General features: G+C 39.7%; 1 protein-coding gene across 1 annotated transcript in view; it reads right to left on the bottom strand.

Moving 5' to 3' along the window:
* Positions 1–23,556, bottom strand: part of GOSR1 (golgi SNAP receptor complex member 1) — a 30,729-nt gene that overhangs the window by 6,490 nt on the left and 683 nt on the right. Inside the window, exons 2-7 of the mRNA XM_009880219.1 lie at positions 23,187–23,295; positions 21,395–21,482; positions 21,063–21,170; positions 19,851–19,942; positions 19,381–19,455; positions 3,835–3,864 (exon numbers count right to left, since the gene is read on the bottom strand). Of these exons, the coding sequence (XP_009878521.1) occupies positions 3,835–3,864; positions 19,381–19,455; positions 19,851–19,942; positions 21,063–21,170; positions 21,395–21,482; positions 23,187–23,295 (502 nt within the window). The remainder of the gene's footprint in view (positions 1–3,834; positions 3,865–19,380; positions 19,456–19,850; positions 19,943–21,062; positions 21,171–21,394; positions 21,483–23,186; positions 23,296–23,556) is intronic.

Genomic DNA, 23,556 nt, shown 5'->3' on the forward strand with positions numbered 1-23,556 from the left:
ACGCGGCAGTAAGATCTCAAATTCCGCCGCTCCCAGCCATATTTCCTCAACATTTCACTCACATTTCAGGCTTGTCCTTGAATGCTCAGTAGTGCTGGGGGTATGCAAGCAACCAAATTTCTCTTCAAACGTAAACCAACTGGTATTTGTACATAGTTTGCAGTTTTCACTGGCATGAAAGTGTATAGAGCAATTAACACTTCCAGCCATCACCACAGTCAAACTAATCTAAACCGCAGAGCTACACTTTTAACGCTGCTTGACTTGGAAGCACACTGGTTTTACCCAGACAAATTACCCAGTCTATGCCGTCGGGTGTTTTCACCCCACATAGCAGTAATATACATACAGCGTATTATCAAGTGAAACGTACCAAAACGTCAACTCCTTGCTTCATCCACTGAGACAGCTCAGTCAAATCTACATTGATGAAGAACTAAAACAAAGCTCTAAAGGAACAAGGCATGTTTTCAAAAATCAAATAATTCATGTATTACTAGAACTTCTGCTTCACTTTGTACTCCATGAATCATACCTGCTCATTTAAATTCATGACAATGTCTATGATTAAGGGAATGGACTCTGTGACTCTGCATAGAAATGCAAGATCTAGTTTTAAATTGGTAAAAATTCTGATTATATGATTTATTTTTTGCATATACATACATATCTATGTACGCGTATCTATAAATATACATGTATGTGTGTACATATGTATGCATATGTGCACACAGACAAAATCTTTCAAATTACTTTAAAGATTATTGTGTACTTTGATGAAGCCTACAATGAAAACAAAAGGAACGTTTCCCCAGAAATGCAAGTGACTTTTGCCTAGACACTCTGGCAAGGCTCTTCTGAAAAGAGCCTTTTCACTCAAAATCTAATTCCTGCCTTTCCACTCTGGAAAGTCAAGATTCAATGCAAGTGAATTTTTCCCTTTTATTAAATCCTAATTATTTCCTAAATAAATAACCCAAATATATAGAGAACTTTTTTTTTTTTAATTAAATCTATGGTTTTAGTCTGGCTTCAGAGTGGAAGTGGAGTAGTCCAATTTGTTAATATACAAACACTGAGAAATGAGCCTGAAACAGGCCTCAAAAACAGTCTTACAATAAAATCCAAAGAACTTGTCACATTGTACATGCAAAACTATAAAAATATCCAAACCGAGCCAAGCTAAAAATATAAGTTGTTGGAAAACAAGAAATAAATCGTTCACTATTTTGGAGAAGTGATAATGTTTGAAAATGAAAACCCGAGAACACCAAACATATTAAGCAAAATCTATGCTTATATTTAAATCTGGCCAAGAGAAGCGAACACTGTTCCAAAAGAACTGCAGTACAAAGTATCACATCCCACTCGTTTCTGGAAAGAAATATGTTGCAGTAAGAACCCACATCATGTATTTCATTTTAAAATTGATTAAAAGCTTAGTACTAACTAAACATCTGGAATGATAGCCCTGCCCATCGCTTTAGCTACCGTATAATTTCGGCTTAGCTGCCCATATATTCTCTTGCACGTACATTTGCTCCTGCGGAGGAATCACACGCAGGAAGATTCGGGCTCTGCACTTCTTTGGTCTCTTCTCTACAGAAAGCGAGAGCAAGGCTTTCACAAGCAGTGCTGGCTGCAGAGTCCGGGCAATGGGGTCACCGCTCTGCACCTTCTCCACAAAAGCCTCTGCATACACAGAAAAACGCTTTCCAGTGTTTAGAATCACTGCTTAATAACAACCCCTAAAAAAAAAGGAAAAAGCGATGCCTTAACTTCCTGAATTACACCCAAATAATGAGTAATGAACACCAGCAGATGCAAACCTTGGAGACAGAGCAGTATTAGTAGCCAGAATAAGCTCATTACATCTCACTTCACTCAAGGAATTTGCATTCACGCAGCTTCCCCTGCCCAACTCCCTCTTCTACCTGGTTTACAACAGATAAAGCAATTGATAATCAGAAGTTGAGTAAATTTCTATCTGGTAAAGTCACTTAAAACGCAGCAGGGTTTACCACCAATTAATATCAAACCTGAACACCTGCAGATTACTGGGAATAACAAGAAAAAGAGTAAACCAAAAAATCCACCCTGGTTTCAACAACGTTGGAACTGAAGACGATATAAATGAAACTACATTTCCTGCTCAATGTCGTTACCAAAAAAACCTCTTTTTCTACAAAAAGAAACGTAGAACATTTTTGGCAACAACTACAAGAAGTTCATTTACTAGAGATAATAAATGGTGCAACAAGGAGTGCTGAAATCCAGCCTCTTAAAAAAAATCAAAGTTCATTTATTAACAGAAGGCATGGTTTCAGTAAACAGCACCAGGGAGCTCTGAACCAAGCCGTGCGGTAGGGATTATTGCCTGAGAAGCAGTCACTGCGGAGACAGCCGATTTGTAGTCAACCACGGGGCTGCAGGTCACGCAAAGGAACCTCAAAGCAGTTTTAAGCCATCCAGGACACCTACTGATGATACCACGGAGCTTCTGAGCAGGCTCAAAACTGATGGAGCAACCTGGGTGAATGTTCATCCGAGCTCCAGGGCTACGTTCCCTTGCAGAGGGAAATCGGCACAGAGGTGCACTTATCACACGTACACGTAGTCTCAGCTTCTCTGATGACACATAATTCAAGAGGCTAGGCAAAGACCTCAAACGATAAAATACGAGTCGTTTTGCAGGTTATTAAGCTTAATAAATCACCATATGCTGTTTAATGCTGTAGTTACTGGAGTGGCAGCAAAGAAGAGATCCAACAAACATTGAGCATTTTTGCGAGACCGGAAAGTAGGTCTACGAGCATGGCAATGAAGGGGAGGATTTTTCATCAGGAAAGGACTAGAATCCAAAGTAAAACAAATATTCACAGTAACTGTGCGACGTTTGGCAAATGTCTTTATGAGACTGTGGTGAAATTATATCCACATTTTCAGACGTTATTATACTGACCACTTCTGGTTCGTCACTGCATATTACTGTGGTTTAACACATTCTTCCACCACGTTAATTATACTGAGCCCACTGTATGTACTTAAGCCATCCAGCCCTTAATGGACATAGAGCCTTGCTGCACCTCTAATTACTCTTCTTGATCACTTATGCCAGTACATGCATTATCTGAAAGCATATCTTTTTTTCCCCCCCCCCCCCCCTTTTTTTTTAAAGCAATAATCTAAAACTTAAAACCATTAAGTCAGGCACTCTGAATTATTGGTTTGCAAAATCCCGGAGTTCAATGGAAGATTGGGAAGGGCACAGATGACACAAGTAATTTACGATGCTACGGTTATAAAATTTCTAGATCAGTTAGAGAAGGTACCACTCAAGTATTCGAACCACGTAAAAAAACCAAAAGATAAATAACTACACAACAGCAACAACCTCTCAAGCCCTTGTGGTAAAAGCCCTTACCTATATCAGCTGCACACGAGGGTGCTGAATACATTGGAGGATTACAGAAAATCACGCTGTAGAAGAGCGTTACTATGAGAAGAAACAGCTTGACTGCTGGAATAGCCCTCAACAGCTCAACCCGAGATTCACTCTGCTCTATCATTCCCTTTGTTTTTGTAGGGGCTATTCACCTTTGAATAGAAGCCTGAATTTTCTAAACTACGACAAATAAAATATTTAAGTAACACCATTATGTCAATATTGAATAGGAAAAAAAACCAAACCCACCACCATTTCATTGTAATACTGCCTTTGAGTTGTGAACAATGCAGTTATTGTATAAACAAAATGACTGGTATCTTTGGACACAATTCAACGTCAACACTGATTGTACAGAAAAGAATGAAAATGAGCAAGTTCATTCTTACCTTATTGTTTCTTCTATCAGTCGATCGGAGCTGAAAGCCAAAAGAAAAAAAAAAAAAGAAGTTAAAAAAGGAACAAGCTCAATTTTAGATTATGAAATCAAAGATGTCCATAATATAATCCTTGACAAAATTCCCTTAGAATGTCTTATTTCAGGATGTTGTCACTTTTTGCTACTACATGGATTTGGTATACGTGAGAGTCCTTGGAGAAGACGCACACAGTGTCCTCTAGAGCAGCACTGCCTAACTGTATGCGAGAACAGATGCTCAGAACACATAAAAAACTGAGAATACAGAAGAAGGGGAACGGGCTCCATGATTCATGGCTAATTAATGGTAGCTGAGCCTGATGTGTACCAGGAGCCCAGGACAGTTTGGAAAGGAGTACTAGAGAAGGAAGCACCTATTTTTTTCTCTTTAACCCTGGTCATTCCTGCCCACCCCCTCAAAATGAACAATTAACAGTAACAACCAAGGCTTGGTTCCAGGTAATAAGATCTCAAAACCCTGCTTCAGAGCTAGTTTACCAAACACAGTTTTATGGTGGGTAATGAGGCAAGTTCTTTCTATAGGAATACCAGTTGGATGAGAATTAAGTGACACTTACGGGAAACAGAATACATGCCATCTGTAAGAGAAAGACCTTGATAACACGTGCCCCTTCCCCCTCACTGCCACACGTTAATTTTCTACGTAGCATCGCTGGGAAAAGGACAGCCTAAAATACAGCACCACAGAGGGAACATTCATTTGAAAGCGGATGCGCGACATTAAGAAGACAAACAAGGTCCTCAGAAGACTTGAGCAATTTCTCTCTCTACTCAACTCATTATAGACAGGTTTTTAATCACTGTTTTACAGCCAATTATGAAAGCCCAGGAAAACATATCTTGTTAAAGCAATCACTATCTCAAATGTAACGCTGACATAGCACAGGTGACTCCATCCCCACTTCCCATAGTGCAGAAACAATGACGCACCCCTACAATCGCTCTGTTTACCCCGCAGACTTATACAAACTCTTGTAGAATAACCAAAAAAATGCAAGTTTGCAGTTTAAGAAGGAGATCAATCTGAGAGAAAGAAGTTTTACGTTGTATTGGATATTGCTTCCAGTATTAAAGCACAATTTATTGCTGCTAAACTGAAAGAATGAAAAGACACTGAAAAGGCACGACCGTCTTCACCTTCCACCCTCCTTGTTCCAAGTGTTTTGCCATCTCAGGGAGGGAAGGTATCAACAGCCTCCGGCGCAGCACAGTTCTGCCTCTGACTCAGCCGGAGCTGCCCGATTTGGAACTTTTCTTCAACCCACAGAAATTCTGGAGATCCCCCCACACCTCCAGCTGGAGGCACGGTGAAGGAGCACGTTGCACAGCGTGCGTGCGCGTGTGTAAATGGCTCGGGGGGGGGAGGGGGGGGGCAAATGCTAACAGAATGTCCTTATTTGTCTGTGAAGAGGAGTGAAAACATGAAGGTTGCTATTTCAGTCTAGTCCATGGCTTGAAATATGGAGACAGCACACCGAGCACTAAAAATATTTTGCCCAATTTTAAGTCAAGAGGGACTCAACTGGGGAAGCAAACACTGAAAACACTGGAACACTTCTTTCTGCCCCCAAAACAAAGCCACACTCTGAAGATTCACATCAGTTGCAAGTACATCGGTTTAATCAAATAAAACCATTTTCATTCACTGTGTGGTATTTATTACCACTGGCACAGAGAAGCAAAACACCATAGTTATGTACACAAAATGATGTAAGCAGTCTCAAGTCTCACAGCTTCTGATAATGTCCCCAATGCAAGCAGAACAGAAAAAGTGAGGCATTCAGGATTTCTGTAATTGCTGATTTTCAAACATACAAAATTCAACTGAGAATACGCCTTTCACGCACAGATAGTCTCTAACAGACAAGTGTATCATGTGGGCAGTGCATAGTAAGATTAAACTGCAAAAACATCCGAAAACAGTCTGAAAAGCGAGAAGGGTGCACAAGAATGCAGCATTTTTAAAAAGGTTGAGTTTTTGTTTGGTTGATTTTGTGTGTGTTTTTGGGTTTTGTTTCTTTTTTTTTTTTAATTTATGAACAACAAAAAGATACCAGGAGCCTAGCTGCAAATAAGTTCCACTAATTCCGCGGCACAAAACATTGCAAGAACAATCCCATTAAAAAAACCCCTTACCCTGGAAAAATCATCACCAGCGTTACCATCTCTTTGTCCATTTAACCGATGAAATTAGAGTATTTTCATGTTGACGAACTGAAGACGACAGGGAAGTTGAACACATTCGGAGACCTTAAGTGAACTAGGATGTCCTCCATGGTTTTCAAAGCACAAAAAAATTAGGCTTGCCCATTTGCAGCAGAGACACTAACTGCTTTTTATGTTAGAGAAAGCTGTAGTTAAGCAGTTTTATCACTGTAAACACAAAAAGTATTTAAAAGCTTCAGATTCAATTATATTATACTGCATTATATTTTAGATATGTATGTATACACACATATAAAACCAAACCCTGGAAACGTAGCTACCTGTAAAATGATGGCACACAGAAGTTAAAAATGTATAAAACCAGTAATAAACAGTTCTCAACACCAACAAATATAGACATTAGATGCAAATGCCAACACAAGGCATTTAAGGGGCATCTGAAGTCACAAGATCAATGTTTCTCAAGTTACGGGGAAGTCATCCCAACTATTTAAAAGCATGAGATGCACACAAATTTTCTTCAGAATGACTAATGTATAGGAAAGGACAGACTGAACTATAACTCTTATAGTCTTAAATAAATAGCTGGGAAGCATACAGATTTACTAAATGCAACTTCCAGTATGTTCTTCCCACCGCGAGAAGCGGCACCTCTTGATTGCCTGCAAACCTCCAGCCCGCGAAAAAACCCCACCAGAAAATGGCAGTGACATTCATTGAAATTTTGGTAAGGGCAGCATGAACAGGAACATTTTACGGTAAAAATCCGTGCATCAGAATTCCTTAAGAGTTCTGTTCAGTACTTCCTGCAAAAGATCAGTTGAAGCAGACGCTAGCGGCTTTCCTAAAGGCAGTAACATTCACTCATACAGCACCTCTTAAAAGTCTTTCAAAGTTCTTGGCAAATACAGATAGTAACGTTCACTTACAGTGATACCCAAACAGAAGCAAGCAGTTGTGTCATCATTTTACAGTTCATAACCATAGAAAATAACAGTCAGATTTAAGGAAGATCAGGAACACAAAGTACAACGGCGCCCAGAGACTCAAGGGAAGTTTGCAGATCTCTGACTACTAATAGCTTGTTTTACACAAATAGAACTTGTTCTCACAATTACGAATAATGTTCATTTCAACTGTTCGACAGAATTAAAAAAACAACATTGAAAGAGGTAATTTTGCTTAACTTACACATTCAAAACACTATAAAAAAGAGGCAAAAAAAAAAAAAAAGTATCTCTTGACTGCGTTCTTCTGCTTTCCAAGCAAGCACAACAAATCCAGTGGACATTACCTTATGAACATCCAAGCAAGCAAACGACAGTTCTGGGCAATATTAATCTGATTTACCATCTGTTTCAACAAGCTATGTATTTTCACCTGTCGAGACAGATGGCACTTTGACAAAGCCATTTAAAGATACTATACAAAAGAAACGCTGGAAGATGCTGAGGCAATCACCTACTGTAATAAATGGCAGAAATCCAACAGTAGCAGTCATGCATATGAAATAATCAGGCCTCTGTGCAACTGCTGTCTTCAAAAAAGATTGTGCAGTTTGTCAGTCAAATATGCAGACAGGTAAATTAATCCAAAGGAAAAATTAAGTGAAATATGCCTCTAGGATAGAAAAGAAGCCTACCCATCATCACGTCAGGCTTTTACAACTAAAGAAAGCATTTTATGTTTTTTGGTTTTTAAAGCAAATCTCTACGCCAGTGGTTAAAATTCAGTAATATAGATTATTACTTAGACGAGGACTGGGCTTCTCCCATATCCATAGATTTTGCTGCTGACTTACTAGCTAGTACCCAGTACAAGCACTGTCGGAGAAATAAGATACAGCAGTAAGACTCATCTGCACCCAACTCACTTCACAATGCACTTTAAACCCTTCAGATGAAATTAAGGGTGGTATTATCACAAAGAATAATTTAAAATTATTAGGGAACCCCCCTGTAAAATAAATTAATATAGCACTTGAAAACTATTTTCTTACTTTCATAAAGAATAGTTACAGAAATAATAATTCTACTTTGTTCTTTCTCTAACTGCAGGATCCATCGCTAGTCGCAGCTCTCTCAAACTGCCTGCAATAAATCTCCCGTATTTTCACAGTCCTGGATCACCAGGCAACGTGGAGCTTCTGAGAATGCAAATATTGCAAAACATACTTGATACTCTAACAGAAATACACAGATTACGATGAAGCAAATCAGACTTATAAAGTCAGTTATTTCCATCATCATAATCATTCCTAACTCACAAGTAGAAGAAACACTGCACACACACAACTCCCGCCCAGCTCCAATTCATTCTTCCTGCTTGCCGTCAACGTACCTTATGATCTAAAAAATTCGGAAGATCATTAAGCTCTAAAAATTTAAGTGGAAGAATGTAAAGCAGAACTCGTTGGGTTTTCTTCCTGCGATAACAAACAAGATATTCCAGATTCTCCAAGAGTGTCGCAAGCTTGATTGAATTTAGTGTCAAAGAAAGAGTGAATTCCACTGGAGCTGCTCAGGTAGTTTGGGCAGTTTCCTACAGTTGCTAATGAAGACAAAAATTGGTGTAGAAACCTACTCATTCACTGAGAGCCAAGACAAAAGCCAGGCGAGACAAATGTACCTAGGGTGTGCGACACCCAAAGACAGAAAATGTATAATAGAGGACTGTGCAGGCACCACAAAATCCACTCCTGTGTTTTTATCGAAGAGCAGAAGTAGTACCTGCTACGAATGCACAGCATGCAACAGCGCAGCGAGGAAAGGAATATATCTGACTACGAAGCATACATCTTACATTTCCAGCATGAGAAGAGCTAGCTGGCCGAAAATAAAGATGGGAGGTAAAATGGGCATTTTCAGGGATGAACAGTTTGCCCACAGAAACCATTCTGAAAGCAGAGAAAGGTTCTAATACCGACACAAACTGCTATCTTTTGTGGGTTCCCTTTATGTGTTAATTAAAGCATAAATCTGGATGCTAAGAAGATGCAGTGTTTTCACGCTTTCTGTTGCAGTAGGCAAAATGAAATAAGAGCCTACAACAATCAAACGTAAAAACCAGCACAAACATGAGCATTAGGACAACGTATAGATTTGCTCCAAAGGAACAATACATTATCAGCAACATCACACCTACAACCTCTAAACACGTAAGTAAACTTATTTCTGCAGGCCGTTGTACTGGGGAGCCTGAGACTCAGTAATCTCTTTCAATAAGAATGAGGAATAGTTGCACAACTGGAGAAGAAGAAAAAAAAGCACAATAGCACAACACCACGTTGCTTTTTAATCAATGCAAGCAATTTGTTAAATCTAGAATGAAAGGCACTGGAACATAACCCATTGCTCTAAGCAGGAGTTAATCAACATTATTTGGTGTTGAATTTCTTTCCAGACGGTTCACATGTACCTTGCATATGAGAAAAAAACCAAACACACATGCAAAAGGCATGCTTTTCATCATAGGGAAGAATCTGCCAAAGGATTTCCAGGAAAATAAGCTGGTGGTTGTGGTTGGGGGAAGCTATTTTCTCCAACCTGCAATCCTATGACACAACAATCACTATGAATTGGACTCCGAGCTACATCACTAAGTAAATACTTTGACAGCTTATCAATTCCAACAATTTGGACTTAAGATAAGCTAACATAAGTACTTTCTTTGCAGCTGTCTAACATCTGTAAACATGTCTACATATGCACAGCAACCAATGAAAAGATTAGGTGTTCTAGCCCAGTTTAAAGAATAATTTACTGGATGCAAGCAAATACCAAGCGATGCTCTCCCTTTGCGGAGAGATCACTGAATACAGGGATCCATCTTCAAGGCTCTGAGAACACCAACGGGTTGTTTCTCCTGGATCTCCAAAGGGTACAGTCTGCACCTCCACTGAACTCCATGGACTTGTCTGGGAATTAGCAACAGAGTGAACGAAAATGTTTCTGCAAAAAGAGGAGTTAGCCAAGAAAGCTCTTTGGCACATAGAAAGACTTCTGGCGAGAGTGCCTGATTGAGAGTCCCCAGAGGGTGAGCAACAGCAATACTTCTTCCTTTAAAGCTAATCTATAAGGAAATAAGAGCCTTCTCAATAATCTGCAGTATACAGTTTACCCAAAGAACACAGTTAAAAACTTAAAATGAAAACAGCTCCTATCATCTAAATGAAGTGCAGCAGCTGGTTGCCTATTAGTAAGCACAAAGCCCATGGCAGGATGGCACCACCAGCCACATAATGAGGTTTCTAGAGGCTCTCCATCCATGGTTGTGAAAGTTCCTGGATAGACTGACCCTCCCCTATAATTGCTCCATATTACCCATAGGAACAAAGTTAAATGAACCGAGAAGGGCAAGCCTTACTGTAAGTCATTATCAGTAACCACAACTGTCAGAACAATTCCAGTAACTTACTAATGGACTCTATCGGCATTTCCTCAAATTTTACATGCCGCATGCGGAACCAGCATTCAGCAGGAGTGCTGTTTTCATTATTTAGTCTGGTTTAAAACATGTAATTTAGATTATATTTTTAACTAAAGGGAAGAAACCCTCAAAACCAAGCAACACAGCCTTTGATAAAATGAGCTTTACCAAGATAACCTGCCGTTACTGATTTGTCGGGCACACACAGACAAGAGAGATGCACAACTTACAAGGAACACAAGCTGTTCATAATCTGTACTGTAACAAAAAAGATTGTGCCATTTTTCTAGCTCAGTGGTTTTTGACTAAGGCTAGACAAAGCCAAAAAACCCCAGTTCTACCGCTCACACACTCCTAAGTAACCAAAAGGGGGAATGTCTTCCAGAAGAGCCCCATCATATAAACAACTTTGTAATTAATATCTTTTTAATTTCCAGCGAAGCTAACACAGAAATGAAGCGAGAATTATCCCTGAGATGACAACCCAATTTTAATTTAGTACAAAACCCTAAAATACACATTGATAGAAATGTATTCTGCTTCCTAACTGCATTTTCACCTGCTGTGGTTTTGAGGGTTTGTTTGGTAGACATACAAAGCTACATGGCTTTCATCCAGGACTTGGCCGCAGTACCTAATGTTACAACTATCTACCTGCCTGTTTATTAAGTTTCAGAAAATGATTCTTAAAATTGCACAGTTAACTATACGATATAATGAACACCTGCGGTTCAAAATTTAGAGTGTACACTGCATTTAAACCACCTACAATCCAAATTCAGGATGAAATTCCTTAATTTTTTCTTCTGACCCCATTTCACTGCGTTCTTAGGCTTGTCTTTTTATCTAAGACTGAACAAGCTGCATTCTTCCAGAAGTGTGACGATGCTCAATATAAACAAGTCTCTCAAGTGAGAGGAAAGCACTCTGTATCTTTCACTTGACAACAAAACTAAGGTCCTTGAAAGATTCAAAGCAAAGTTGTGTTGTCAGGCTAAAACAGGCAAGCTTTAGTGGGAATTTGGATCTAGTTCTGCTTACCACCATGGATTTGACAGACAGTATCCTCAGCAGATGGGAGTCAATGCCTTTTATCAAACCACTGGTAAAGCACCACACTAAGGTCTCTGCACAGCCTACCGTACAGCAGCCAAGAATGATGAGAACCTCATTCCGATGCATTAGTACAGAGGTTCAAATTAAATAAACTCAAGAATGACATTTATACGGTAATACGATAACTTTCCAGAGGTACACTCTGTATTGGAGAAAAATTGAAATAGTCACTATTTAACATATCCATACGCATCAAATGGAATTCAACAGCTTCTTTGTACAGGTTGTTCCAACAGCAAATACTGAGCAAGCACTTCTGGCCTTAAAGAAGGAGGAAGTACACAGCCACGCTGACAAAAAAAAATGACATGCCACAGTAGTATAATAAGCAATTCTCAGATTCCACAAACGAAATTCTATAGAACTCCACAATTGTTGATCCTGTTCAAAAGATGCACCTACTTTTCACAACCAACCCATGTAAGAAGGATTTCAGTACTTGTCAAAATCCTAATTTCAATACAGACCTTGGGGGGTGGGGGGGGAGAGCTGTCCTAGTTAAGAAACAGTGTTGAAAGGAAAGCTAAAAACAAATAAAACATGCATCACTGACTTGTTTATTTCTGAAATAAGCAAGAAACTTCAGAAGCAAAGGCAGAGCTCTGAAGTGTGGTTTTATATCTCTCCCTCTCTCCAAAATCAAGGGCATAGTGTTTTTTAAAGGTAAAGCTCAAAATCAAGAACCGGAGCAGAGTTTTAGCCTCAACCACCCTTTTTCTGTGAAATATTCAGGTTATCTTTTGCACTGTGTTATGAGGGTTTGTTCTTTAGTTTTTGCAGACATTCCAAAAGACCCAGGATAGTTTCTGTTACCTCTTTCCTGGGGGTAGATGAAAGTTCATGCATAAACCTTCATACTTTATACAGATGAAAAGAAAACAATGAGTCTGAGGTTCTTAATGCTAACACCGGTCTGACTACATCCTTTGTCAACTGGATAATTCAAGTTTGTACCAGAAATTACAAAGGCAGCCCCCGAAGTAGGGTATGCGCCACGTTCGTGGTGGGTTCATTGGGTTTGGTCCCCCTCCCCTTCTTCAAATAGCATTCATTTATAGACATATTGAGGGATAAAAATATCACAACGGTCATCAATGTCAGGGAAATTATTGATTAAAGTATTTTATAAAGCAATCCGACTATAAGGAAAGCATGCAAATAAACCCTGTAAGACGAATAGAATCTTTGGTTTAGTGTTTTGAGGTAGGTTTCTTTTTTTAAGTCCTAAATACAGCACAGGAAGATGAAAAGCACTAGTTGATTTTACTCTAACGAAGCTCAAGCTATTTTTAGAGGGAAAACCTCTTTTAAACCCTGAAGTGCTTGGCTGATTTTCATGCTCTTTTATTAAGTTATTTATAAATAATAACGATACCCAGGAGAGCATCTTCCTTCATTGCCTGCAAGCTTTGAACCTCCCCAAATTCTCATTAAACTACTTCAATAACTTGCTCATACAGTCACATAATTACAGTCACATAACAAGCAGTGAAGTTTCTTTTCTCCAGAAGCCATGAACCACCTCCCTCATTGAGGAATATTTACTATTAAAATAAGGAAATACGTAAGTTGTGCTCCGTCTGGTGTTGTAGTTAAGTATGTGATATGCCCAAGTCTCCGGGCCGGTGACAGGGGAAGCCAATCCCCTTATGAAGTGGCCTCGTGTCGTTCTGCCATGAAACTTCAAGAGACGGAGGTTCTGCCAGCAGGCTTGGAAACAAAACCCATTCAGCTCCATGCAGATATAAGGCTAAAGGAAGGAATCACCAATGCATAACTGCAATCGAGACAAAGCAGAAAGAGAAAACAGAACTCTATTTTGAAATGGGATTACAGTACAAGTCGTGGGGCATCTTTAAGTAAGCTTTTGCAATACCAAAAATCCTCCTTTGTTTAAATCCCTTCCTTGAAAACTATTTTATTTGTGCTACTGCTCAGACAGACCATATAGCCCTTCCCAACAAGTCTGTGTTACGGCTATTCAACGGTAAGTCAGTCAGTAAGGTAATTACCGCAGTCATTCTGACACCTTTAACGCAATAGTTTCCCAAACTTCCTTATTCCAGAACCAAAGAAAACAAGGCAACGGTACTCGGGAAAACAGTGACACGCCGTTGCCAGAGCTCTTGCAATTAATGGCCTGCAGAGAAACATTTTAACCCAGATCCCTCAATCTCTCCTCGCACTGTATCTTTCAGTTCGATAGACGAAGCGCTGCAGCCCTCGGCTACTACCGCACAGCAAGGCTGCGGCCAAATCACACCGTATTCGGTGCTTCTTGGCAAACAGTCCAAACCAAGGCCGTGGATAGCACGGGCTGTCCTTTCATAGCAGAAATGTTTTGTTTTTTCCTAACTACTATAAAGCAAAGAAAATTATTCATTATCAAGGGCTGCTTCAGTGAAGATCTGTGTTAAAATTAAGAGAATGGAACGACAAGAACATCACATTCTGCTTTGACACAAACAAAAAATAAGTTGAATTTAGACACAAGTTTTGCAGTTAAAAAATAAACAAACAACTTATTGGGCCTGACTAACGCGGAGCTCAGCAGTTCTGAGGCAGCAGAGCAGGCAGCCAGCAGGCACCCAGGGAAGAGGGTCATCCCACTCCTCCCGCCCTGCTGCTTCCCCAGCCACCTCGGGAAGGAAAGAGGAATTGGTGAATTCGCCGTTTTTCCTACAGTCTCTTTGTTTCCAAGAGAAAATGAAGGAGATGCAGTGGCGAACCATGCGTCAGCTGGAACAGTAACTGCCCAGGTATCCGTGCGTCCCCCTGCAACTGGAGGCGATGGAAAGAGAGACAACAGCGGTTCTCTGGTTGTAATCCAGTCGTGAAGGTCCACTGAAACCCACAGGAACACGAGCAGCAACAGCACAGCGAACCGAAATTAGGGCATGCGGAGCAGAGAACAGGATAACAAAGAAAAGGAAGTTAAATTAAGGTGGAAAACCGCTAGCTTTTTCCCAAAAGATCACCACGCCTGTAACCAAAACCCTGTAAGGTGTGTTAGCATCTCGTTAAGCTGACTTCTCCTTGCAAATCAGTACTGAAGTGAAAACTTGTAAGCAACATCAGTATTCAGAGGAAAAATGGTCAACAAGTCACTCCCTTTATTAAGATCTGGATTGTATTATGAACAAAGTTTGAAAGCAGTTTCCCGGTGATTATTCTCTACTGAATGCGGCCTTTCTGCCCCAAAACAACAGGAAATTTGAAGTAGTTCTGCTGAAAAATGAAATGCAATAATAATAGCAATAAAAATATTTAGTACTCCGGAGTACTTCACATGTATGAAGCACTGCATGAACATTAATTTATCCTAATCATCTCCGTGAATCAGGTATGTATTATTAATAGCACCATTACTCAACTGCTGCAGATTCCCGTTATTTCTTTTGCTCATTTCTCTCATTCCTCTTTTCCCTTTCACATGCAGAACACATCCCTCTGATTTATTTGCTCTCCTTTTCTTCTTCAAAGTTCCTCACCCACCTACTCTGGCACCCTTACCCTCTCTGTTTTAGGACACGCAGGGGTGTTTTGTGTCCTTCGCTAGCCTGAACACTTCGAGCAGGTTCATCTCATCCACCTGCATCACTTACACCTGATGCTCTAAGCTGAAATTTTTTTTACTGGATAGACTGATAACCTGCATAGCAACACTCACCAGAAACAGGCAGTCATCTGACAACAATTAAATACAGCTCATGGTATCTGCACCAGCACAGGCTCCTGCTTTGCCACCGGCCACTTCTTTGGGAAAAGGACAACTGTCTCATTTTGAGCACTGGAGCTGAGTAATAAAGGAATACTCACACAGTGGCCTTACAATGACAGAACAAATTTACCACAGCAAATGCTGACGGCCACTAAGTGGTCTAGTTTTCATCTAGTTCTATAAGGAATTCATCGTAAGTAATAAACCCTGTAATTTCTATCTAAACCTTGGAAGCCTTCATCAATTTTTACACAAATTCATCAGTATCACCCGATATGCTGTCATTCACTTACAATGCAAGTACTAACACAAGGGAAATTTTCACTCGCGTGCACATGCAATATTGCAAATTTAATCAAACACATTAGTCCCTTCTTTGCTGACTTAGGCTATAACTCATCAATAACTGCAGAATTTCTCAGGGCAAACACTAAGTTGACAGGACTCTTTCCTCTGAGGCAGCACTTTTCAGAGCAGTTTTTAAAATGCTAAGCTAAATCAATTCATCAAAATTGTTTTCTTTAGATGGAAAACAGAATTACAAGAAAAAAGATGACTTGTTTACCTCCCTGGCCAAAAGCAAGCAAATAGAAAAGATGACACAAACACCTTTACTGAATGGCACAGACCCAAGCAAACAAGCATTCAAAAATCAACAGCAAACATAACTGTGCTAACTTTGGTATTTCCTTAAGCATCCGACACACCAAAAGATCTGAGGTATTGGGTAAAAATATTAATAGGGCACCAATATTCGACAAGAGCCGTTTTCCAGCCTCATTTCAATTAACAGGTGTTAAAATTTTTATTAAAAAATTTAGGCATTACTGTTTTTCTTTCCAGAAGTAGGTAAAACTAACTTCTATAGCGATAGTCCCAGGATAAGTAGGAAACGGAGTGACTTAGAAACTTTATGCCTCCTATCCACAGTCAATAAAATTTCTAGACAAATCTCCTTTCCCAATAAAATTCAGGATCAGCTGAGGTATAAAATGAATTCAACCAGCAGCGAAGCTTTCGGCTAAAGAGAGATGAACGCGATATGCTTTCTCTAACCCTCCCAGAACTGGAGCGTGGCAGCGCAGAGCCCCGCACGCCCCGAGCCCCAGGGCTGCCCCGGACCCACCGTGATCCTAACGTGAAAGCGCACAACAGCCTTGTGCCAGCAGCACTGACACAGCAGCCAGCCCCACCCTGGGAAAGGGAATCCAAATGGATGCACCATCCTCACGGCTTAATGGATAGCAGGTTTCTGTACTACAGGCACAGCAAGGGTTTGCACAGCGCTTCAGCTGTTGTAATTCCCCTTGGAGCTTAATATCCACCGGATCCTTTTATTCATCAAAATTTTGTACTCTCAGATGATTTTATTTCCCCTCCTTTTTTACGATTACCTACGTGTGTGAAATTAACACAGACAAGTTCTCCTTCATTCTTAGTCTTTCTAGAAGAGACGATGCTCACAATGTAACAGAAAAATAAAAAGGCAGATTTGGGCAAAAAGGAGAGGTCTCTCCAAAGTCCCTCCCAGAGAAGAGCTTTCTGGCTCTCCTCCTCCTACTCCCAAGTGAGATACCACCACAAACAATACCGCCCAGGGCTGCCAGCACGCTTTTTAAAGAGCATTCACGGAAAACGCAGCCAAGAGTAAACTCGAGTTTCCGCCTGTCCTGTCTCACACGGCAGTGCATAAAGAAAAAGGCTGACAGATGAGTCTGGTACTCCGCAGTGGGGTAATAGCTCATACATTCTCCATTCTCAGACCATGGAATAAATATGTAATAGGTTAAAGTACTTAATATTATAAATGAAGCAGGGTCAAGACCAAGTGAACGCTCCAATATTCGATACAAATATATCATTGCCGTGACATTACTTCATTACTCTGCAGCACATAATAATACACTTGCAAAGTTTATGTTTCCATCTCCATTCTTCAAGCTTTTTTCATAGGTTTCACAACTTCACTAAAAAGAATTTGAATTTTTACTTTTGTGCCTTTGTGACAATGTACGTCTATTTATCATGTAGTTCCTTCAATTAATCTAGCACCATGATTTACTGCACTGCAAATACTCAGCATCAAGACCCAACCATGGCTTGTCAGCTTATCCTAGGAGCACGTTTGATATAATCTACCAGCTCCTGGTGATTTCTTGGGACCTTTTGCTAGCTTTTACAGCTTTTTGGCATTAATTGCTCATTAACTGCTTTCTCTGAAGACAAGTATGTTGAAACTCTTTAATAATTTCCTCTGCCAGTATCTATTTCTGAGCTTACTGATACTCAATCCAGAAGTTTTGAACATCTTGCAAGCTTTGATTTCTTGCCAAGGTTCTCTTCTGCTTCTACACCAGCTTTCTTCAGACACCTTGCAATTATCTCCACCTTGCAGTAGTATTCCAGGATTAGTTTTGGCCCTGTTTTCCTAAGGACCCCCAGATCACAGTTATTTCTTGTTTTCTTTTTCTCAATGTTGTGGGTTTTGGTTGTTGGGGTTTTTTTGGTTTTTTGGTTTTTTTAAGTCTTGACATTTCCAAATAATCACCTAGAAGATGGTTAAACTGCTTCTGAAACTGTCTTGTTTAATTCTATTTTTCATGCATTTTTATCCTAAAAACATATTGACAGGTTCGTATGTTTAACGAGATGAAAGTAATCGATGCCTCAGCGAGCACTAGGTTCAATTTCTGAAGAGATCTGCAGGATAATGTTTACAAAATGTTTTAAATTTTAAAACTTTTCAAAATAGTCTGCTCATAGGAATGTCAGTTTCCTATAAGCATATTTTACAACTCCAGAAATATTTTATTTGTAGGTTTCTTTAACAAAATGCCAGATGTATAAAAGTATTTACTATCCCTTCAATAAAAAAAAAAAGCAAAACCAAAAAACCCAAACACAACATTTAGAAAGAATCAGGTTTACTCAGATTAACTGACACTGATTCTTCGAAGTCCAACATTTCGGGTAACACTCACCGCCAAATATTAAGACTGTGTTTTTCTTCCTGGAAACTTTAAATTTCCTAATCATACATATTTAATAATAAATTCAACCTAACCAAAATCTTAATTCAAGCTTTAAATTAATTAATTTCTAAGTATTAAAGATATTGAGGATAAAGTTGTGGTAAGCAACAATCGAAAAATTTCCTGTAAAAGCTTTTTGTGCAGTTCTGGCCAGAAGTTCAAGTTATCTTAGCAAAGCACATTTGAGAACGCCACGGGTAATTTTTTATTTTTATTTTTTTTAAATGAAAGCCTGCCCTCTGGTGTAAGATTGAAGTTTAGCATGACTGCGGTCAAGAACTCGGAAACATGATAATCAGTGGTACTTCTTGACTATCTGGAAAACATCAACCTTCCAGCGCTCCTCCTTTGGAGTGTGCTGCTTTTGCTGAATGGAGAACACACAAAGCAGCTACTCATAAGCTAATGCCCTCTCTGCAGCAAGAATAAAAAGGAAATGCTTTCTATTTTTCTTGGTATCTTGGCCAATAAACTACAGTCAATTTGCAAACATTTAAGTGCACAGGTGATTTTGGAATTAGCGTCTTCCATCACCTTTTGTACACAATCAGTAGAGACAAAAGGAAAAAAAGGTTCTTCACTGCCCGATTCTGACAAATAAAGGAGGAGAAGAACAGCTAAATCATTGGGACTTTGTTTTGGTTTTTAACCCTTGTCCCAGTTAGTATACTGTAAAGGCATCTACTTTCTTGAGAGGAGGCCAAGCATGAAGTCTGAGTCACAACTGACTTGCGAAAGCCCACTGAAGACAATATATAAATGTCACTTAGTGCTGACAAGATCCTAAAGCCAAAATCACTCAAAACTACCATGATTACTACCTACTACATGCATTTCACAGTCGGCATGAGCAATAAATGTTTATCCAGCTGCATAAGTAGCAGCGCTGTCACAGAACACATCTTGTCCACAATGAATGTCTTACACTCACTACAAAAAGGCAAAGCTTTCACCCATACTTGAAATTAAGAATGTTTCATCCCCCAGAGAAGTTAGACAACTCCAACACAAGTGAAAAACAAGTAACACCTACTTTCGAAGGTGTTCGTGCTCCTTCAGGAATAGTTCTGTTCTTCTGTTATTCACTCCAGACCCACTTTTATATGATCTAAAATGTAAAAAATAATGATAGTTGAAAAACACTATTTCCAGAGGCAATTCAGTAGACAATATTCACTGATTTACATACCTATCATGCTTTGTTACTCTGAAGTGACCAAATAGAAAAGTTCTGCACATTTTTAATGTAGTTTGGCATAGCATAATAGTTTTACTTTAAAAACGTTAATTCCTTTTCAGTTAAAAAAAAACAAAACACAAACCAAACCAGAATCTTATCACAACCTTAATAAAAGTTGTCAATTCAAATAACTTTTTTTGCTTTGTTCAGAGCACAGATGAATAAGCTATGCCATAAGCTACGTATTCTCCTACAGGAGAGCTGCTGCCTTCTCCCTTCAAGGACAGTCCCATGCCATTGCCGTAACACACAATATGACTTACTCGATATCTTTTCGTACTGATCCCAACAGATTCTCTCTTTCTCGTATTGCCAAGAAGTTCGCTTTGGTTTTGTGGAATTCGTGCGTATAATCCTGTAATGAAACAATTATTTCAAAATGAGGAACGTGAGATCAATTTTAACAAAACAATATACTCAAGTAAGATCCAACCATCATTTAAAATGTTAACTGTTCTCTAATACAAAGTGCAAGACTAACTAAGTAACATCAAAAATGCTTGGAATTTAATGCAAAGTATTTTTAAAACTCAGTGCTCTTGCAGTATTTGCTAGCTTTTGATAGGTACAGCTAAGGTTATAGAGGGAAATCCACTGTAATTCCTTGTCCCAATTTCATGTATCTTCACCTTTCTGATGAATTATCATTCTGTTGGAATCTCCCATTACTGGTTGAATAAGAAGCCCTAGTAAAGGGCTTGGGTTTATTTGAAGTTACACCAGATGGACAAAAAAAAGTCTTTTCTAAACAGTGACAACAATTTTTTTTTAATGTTCAAGTTGCAATTTTACATTTCAGGCAGCTAGTACTTCTTGAAAACCAATTTAACTGACAATTGGTGTCCACCAAAGTCACTGTAACATTTAGCAGAATTTTTCATATAAATGCTATGGCTTTTACAAAACACTATGCTTTTTATATTGTGTATTGTACAGGTACAAAACAGAAATTTAAATGTATATCACCAGCCAATAAATCAGGCATTTTTAACATTACTATGTCATAAAAACATCAACAGTTTGAAACATTGTTGATTTATAACACTAATTAGTAGGTTTAGCCATGACATTTCCTTCAAGTCCCTTTAGCAGTTTAGATAGGTTTACAATCACATTTTCTTACCTTAAATGTGATGTTCCCTCTCACATTGCTATGTGACGGACCACACAGACAAGATAACTAATTACAGTACCCTTTCCCTTTTGCTATACAAAAGATACCTATATAAGACAGCATGCTTTACTGTTCTTAGCTAGGTGCTAGTCACCAACATGACATAAAAAAATGCTATTTTTTCAACTCAGAGTTCAATTGGGGTGCTCATTGGGGTGCCCAAAGAGAAGAGAAGTGAGACGGGATCCGTGGCACTTAAATCTTCTGGTAAGACATTCAAGCGGGCTGTGATATCAGCACTACTAGTAATTACTCCAAACAAAGCAACAAAATAAAAGCAAGGAGGACACGCATTTGTTACCTGCAGTATGTCTCTATGACGCTGTAACGTATGCATCAGTGCAGCATTCAGGGACGGGACTCCCGCGCTATTTGTGTATTCTGCCATTTTGTCATTTATTCCAGTAAGCTAGAGGAGGCCAAAAAAAAAAACAAAAACAAATCAAAACATGAAATAGCTTATTCTTGTAAGAAAGTTACATTGCATAAGTTGAAGGAGCTAGCTCTAACGAGATACGTACCTTCAGAAACACGTGTGTATCACTCACACTAGTATTTCCTAACATTCATCACAGAAACCTGTACTGCAGTATTTCCTAGAAGCTGATTTAAAACCACAGTAACTTGAGTTACCTTTCCCAGAAGTTGTTCAATCTCCACAGCCATGGTCTCAAACATTCTGTCCTGGCTTGATCCATTTAAGAGAGGAGTTGTGTCAGAGCTAAGGAAAAAGAGGAGGAGCAGTTACTGAAAAGTACATAATTTTTTCATGAATGCAAGAAATAAGGAAGCACTACTGTTAGCAAGCTCCTCTACCCAGGTATCCTAGAGAGATTAAGCTCAGACAAACTATATTTTCTTATCAGACATACCTTTAACTCTTATCTGAACTAATCACACAGTATCACTTGGGGAAAATATAACCTCTCCTTGGAAGACATGCTTGACACCAAACACTACTAGCACGTGTCTAGCGCCGATGCCTTTCTCTGCCCAACTTTTAAGCTTGATTTATTTATTTATTGGCAGGTGGGAGCACTGCGCTATTAGTGTGTTACACCAGCTAGACAATTACACCTTAATAACACAGTGCTAGGACAACCCACTGACCTATTAAGCAATCAGTGTTCTACAGAGCAATACAAACCACACAATTTATCACAATTACAGATTCATACAATACACCTTCCCTATGCTTTTTAAGATAAACTAAAACCACGAGAAGTCATATCTAAGCAACGGAAGCAAAACACTTAGTACGTCAAGTAGAAGTATGTAGACGTATGATAACTAATACCTTTCAGGGACTACTCTTTGCTTTGGTATGCTACCATAACTAAAGTGAGACAAGTAAGTCTTGCACAGGACAGCCAAAATAACTAAAACGATTAGATTACACGAAAAGTAACAGCACAAAGCTGGAAACAAGAGACAGACTAGGACTCTGATTCAAGAGTAACATGATCATTCTTGAGCTCTCTCAGGCTACCAGAACTAGAAATTCATGGAAAGGTTCAAAACTGATTCAATCATCAAATAAAATAAATAAAAACACCAACACACATACATACAGTAGTCATACTCATAATTGATACACAGCGTTGGGACCCACAGTTCATAAGCAAAGAATGGCAGTTTTTAAGGTTGTGTATAGTGACAGAAAACTTGACAATCAGTACTGTGAAACTGCAGGGAAGACCTCAACTCTGGCCCATGAGCTAGAAAGACTTGAAAAAGTTTTATCATACTTAATTCTTCAGTCAAGCATGAATCTGCCTAAAGCAAACAGAAACTATTCATACATATATACACACATGTATGTATCTATCTGGTTCATACATAGACAAAAACATATATATCTCTCGCTATTACTTGTCTTAAGCCAGAAAGAAACAGCTACCCCTTCTGAAGGAAGGGCTGGTCCTCTGCACAACCTTGGACCAGTCACATCTGCTCAGCGCTCCAGTTCCCTCATTGTTAAAACAGGGATCACAAACACCACACCACCTGTGAGGTGTAAGACTAAATTCTCCTAATACTTAAGTCCCTGAAAACCTCCTGCTAGCTTAATACAAGAAAAACTGGACAATAAGCCAATGTAGTGAACATTACAAAGCCATATAATTAGTTCACGCACTAACTCCACAGTTACAGACTGAAGTTCAAATTCAGCTTCCCCTAGTGACATGTACGCTCTCATGATGTACCACTGCAGCCCCCACGCCTTTCTGACTCATGTGCCAATATCACTCAACGTCGCATCAAGACCAACACCAGCATCACAGCATGAAAAAGTGCTGAAATGAGCTTCTTAAAAAGCTAAGCATAAAAGCCACAGGCGGGACTAGCATTCAACAAATTATAAAAATGAACCAAGTACCACAAGCAGCACTTAAAACATAAAGAAACGGGCTAGTACCTATACCTGTCGCGCCTTCCGTCTCGGGTGCCGCTGTAGCTGGTGCAGAGTTTGCTGAAGGAGACCAGCTTCAGGTCCAGCTCGTTCTCCAGCTGCCTCGCCTGCTTCCTCAGATCTGCACAGGGCGGCCGAGAGCGGGGGAGAAGTCACAAACCTGCACGCTGACCCCACGCCTTTCGGGGAAGGGGACACGCGTTTCCACCAGGTGCTTTCCAGCCGAGCAGGCCCGCACCGCCCGGAGCCCCACAGAGGGGAACCCCACGGAGAAGGTAGGACCCCACAGAGAAGCGGGGACCGACAAGGGGGGACCCTCGGAGATGGGGGGGCTCCACACGCTGAAAGGGGGCTCCTGGCCGGACAACCGCAGGCCCCGTCC

The sequence above is a fragment of the Charadrius vociferus genome, unplaced genomic scaffold (assembly GCF_000708025.1).
Source record: "Charadrius vociferus isolate BGI_N301 unplaced genomic scaffold, ASM70802v2 scaffold782, whole genome shotgun sequence".
In the NCBI taxonomy this organism is placed as follows: Eukaryota; Metazoa; Chordata; class Aves; order Charadriiformes; family Charadriidae; genus Charadrius; species Charadrius vociferus.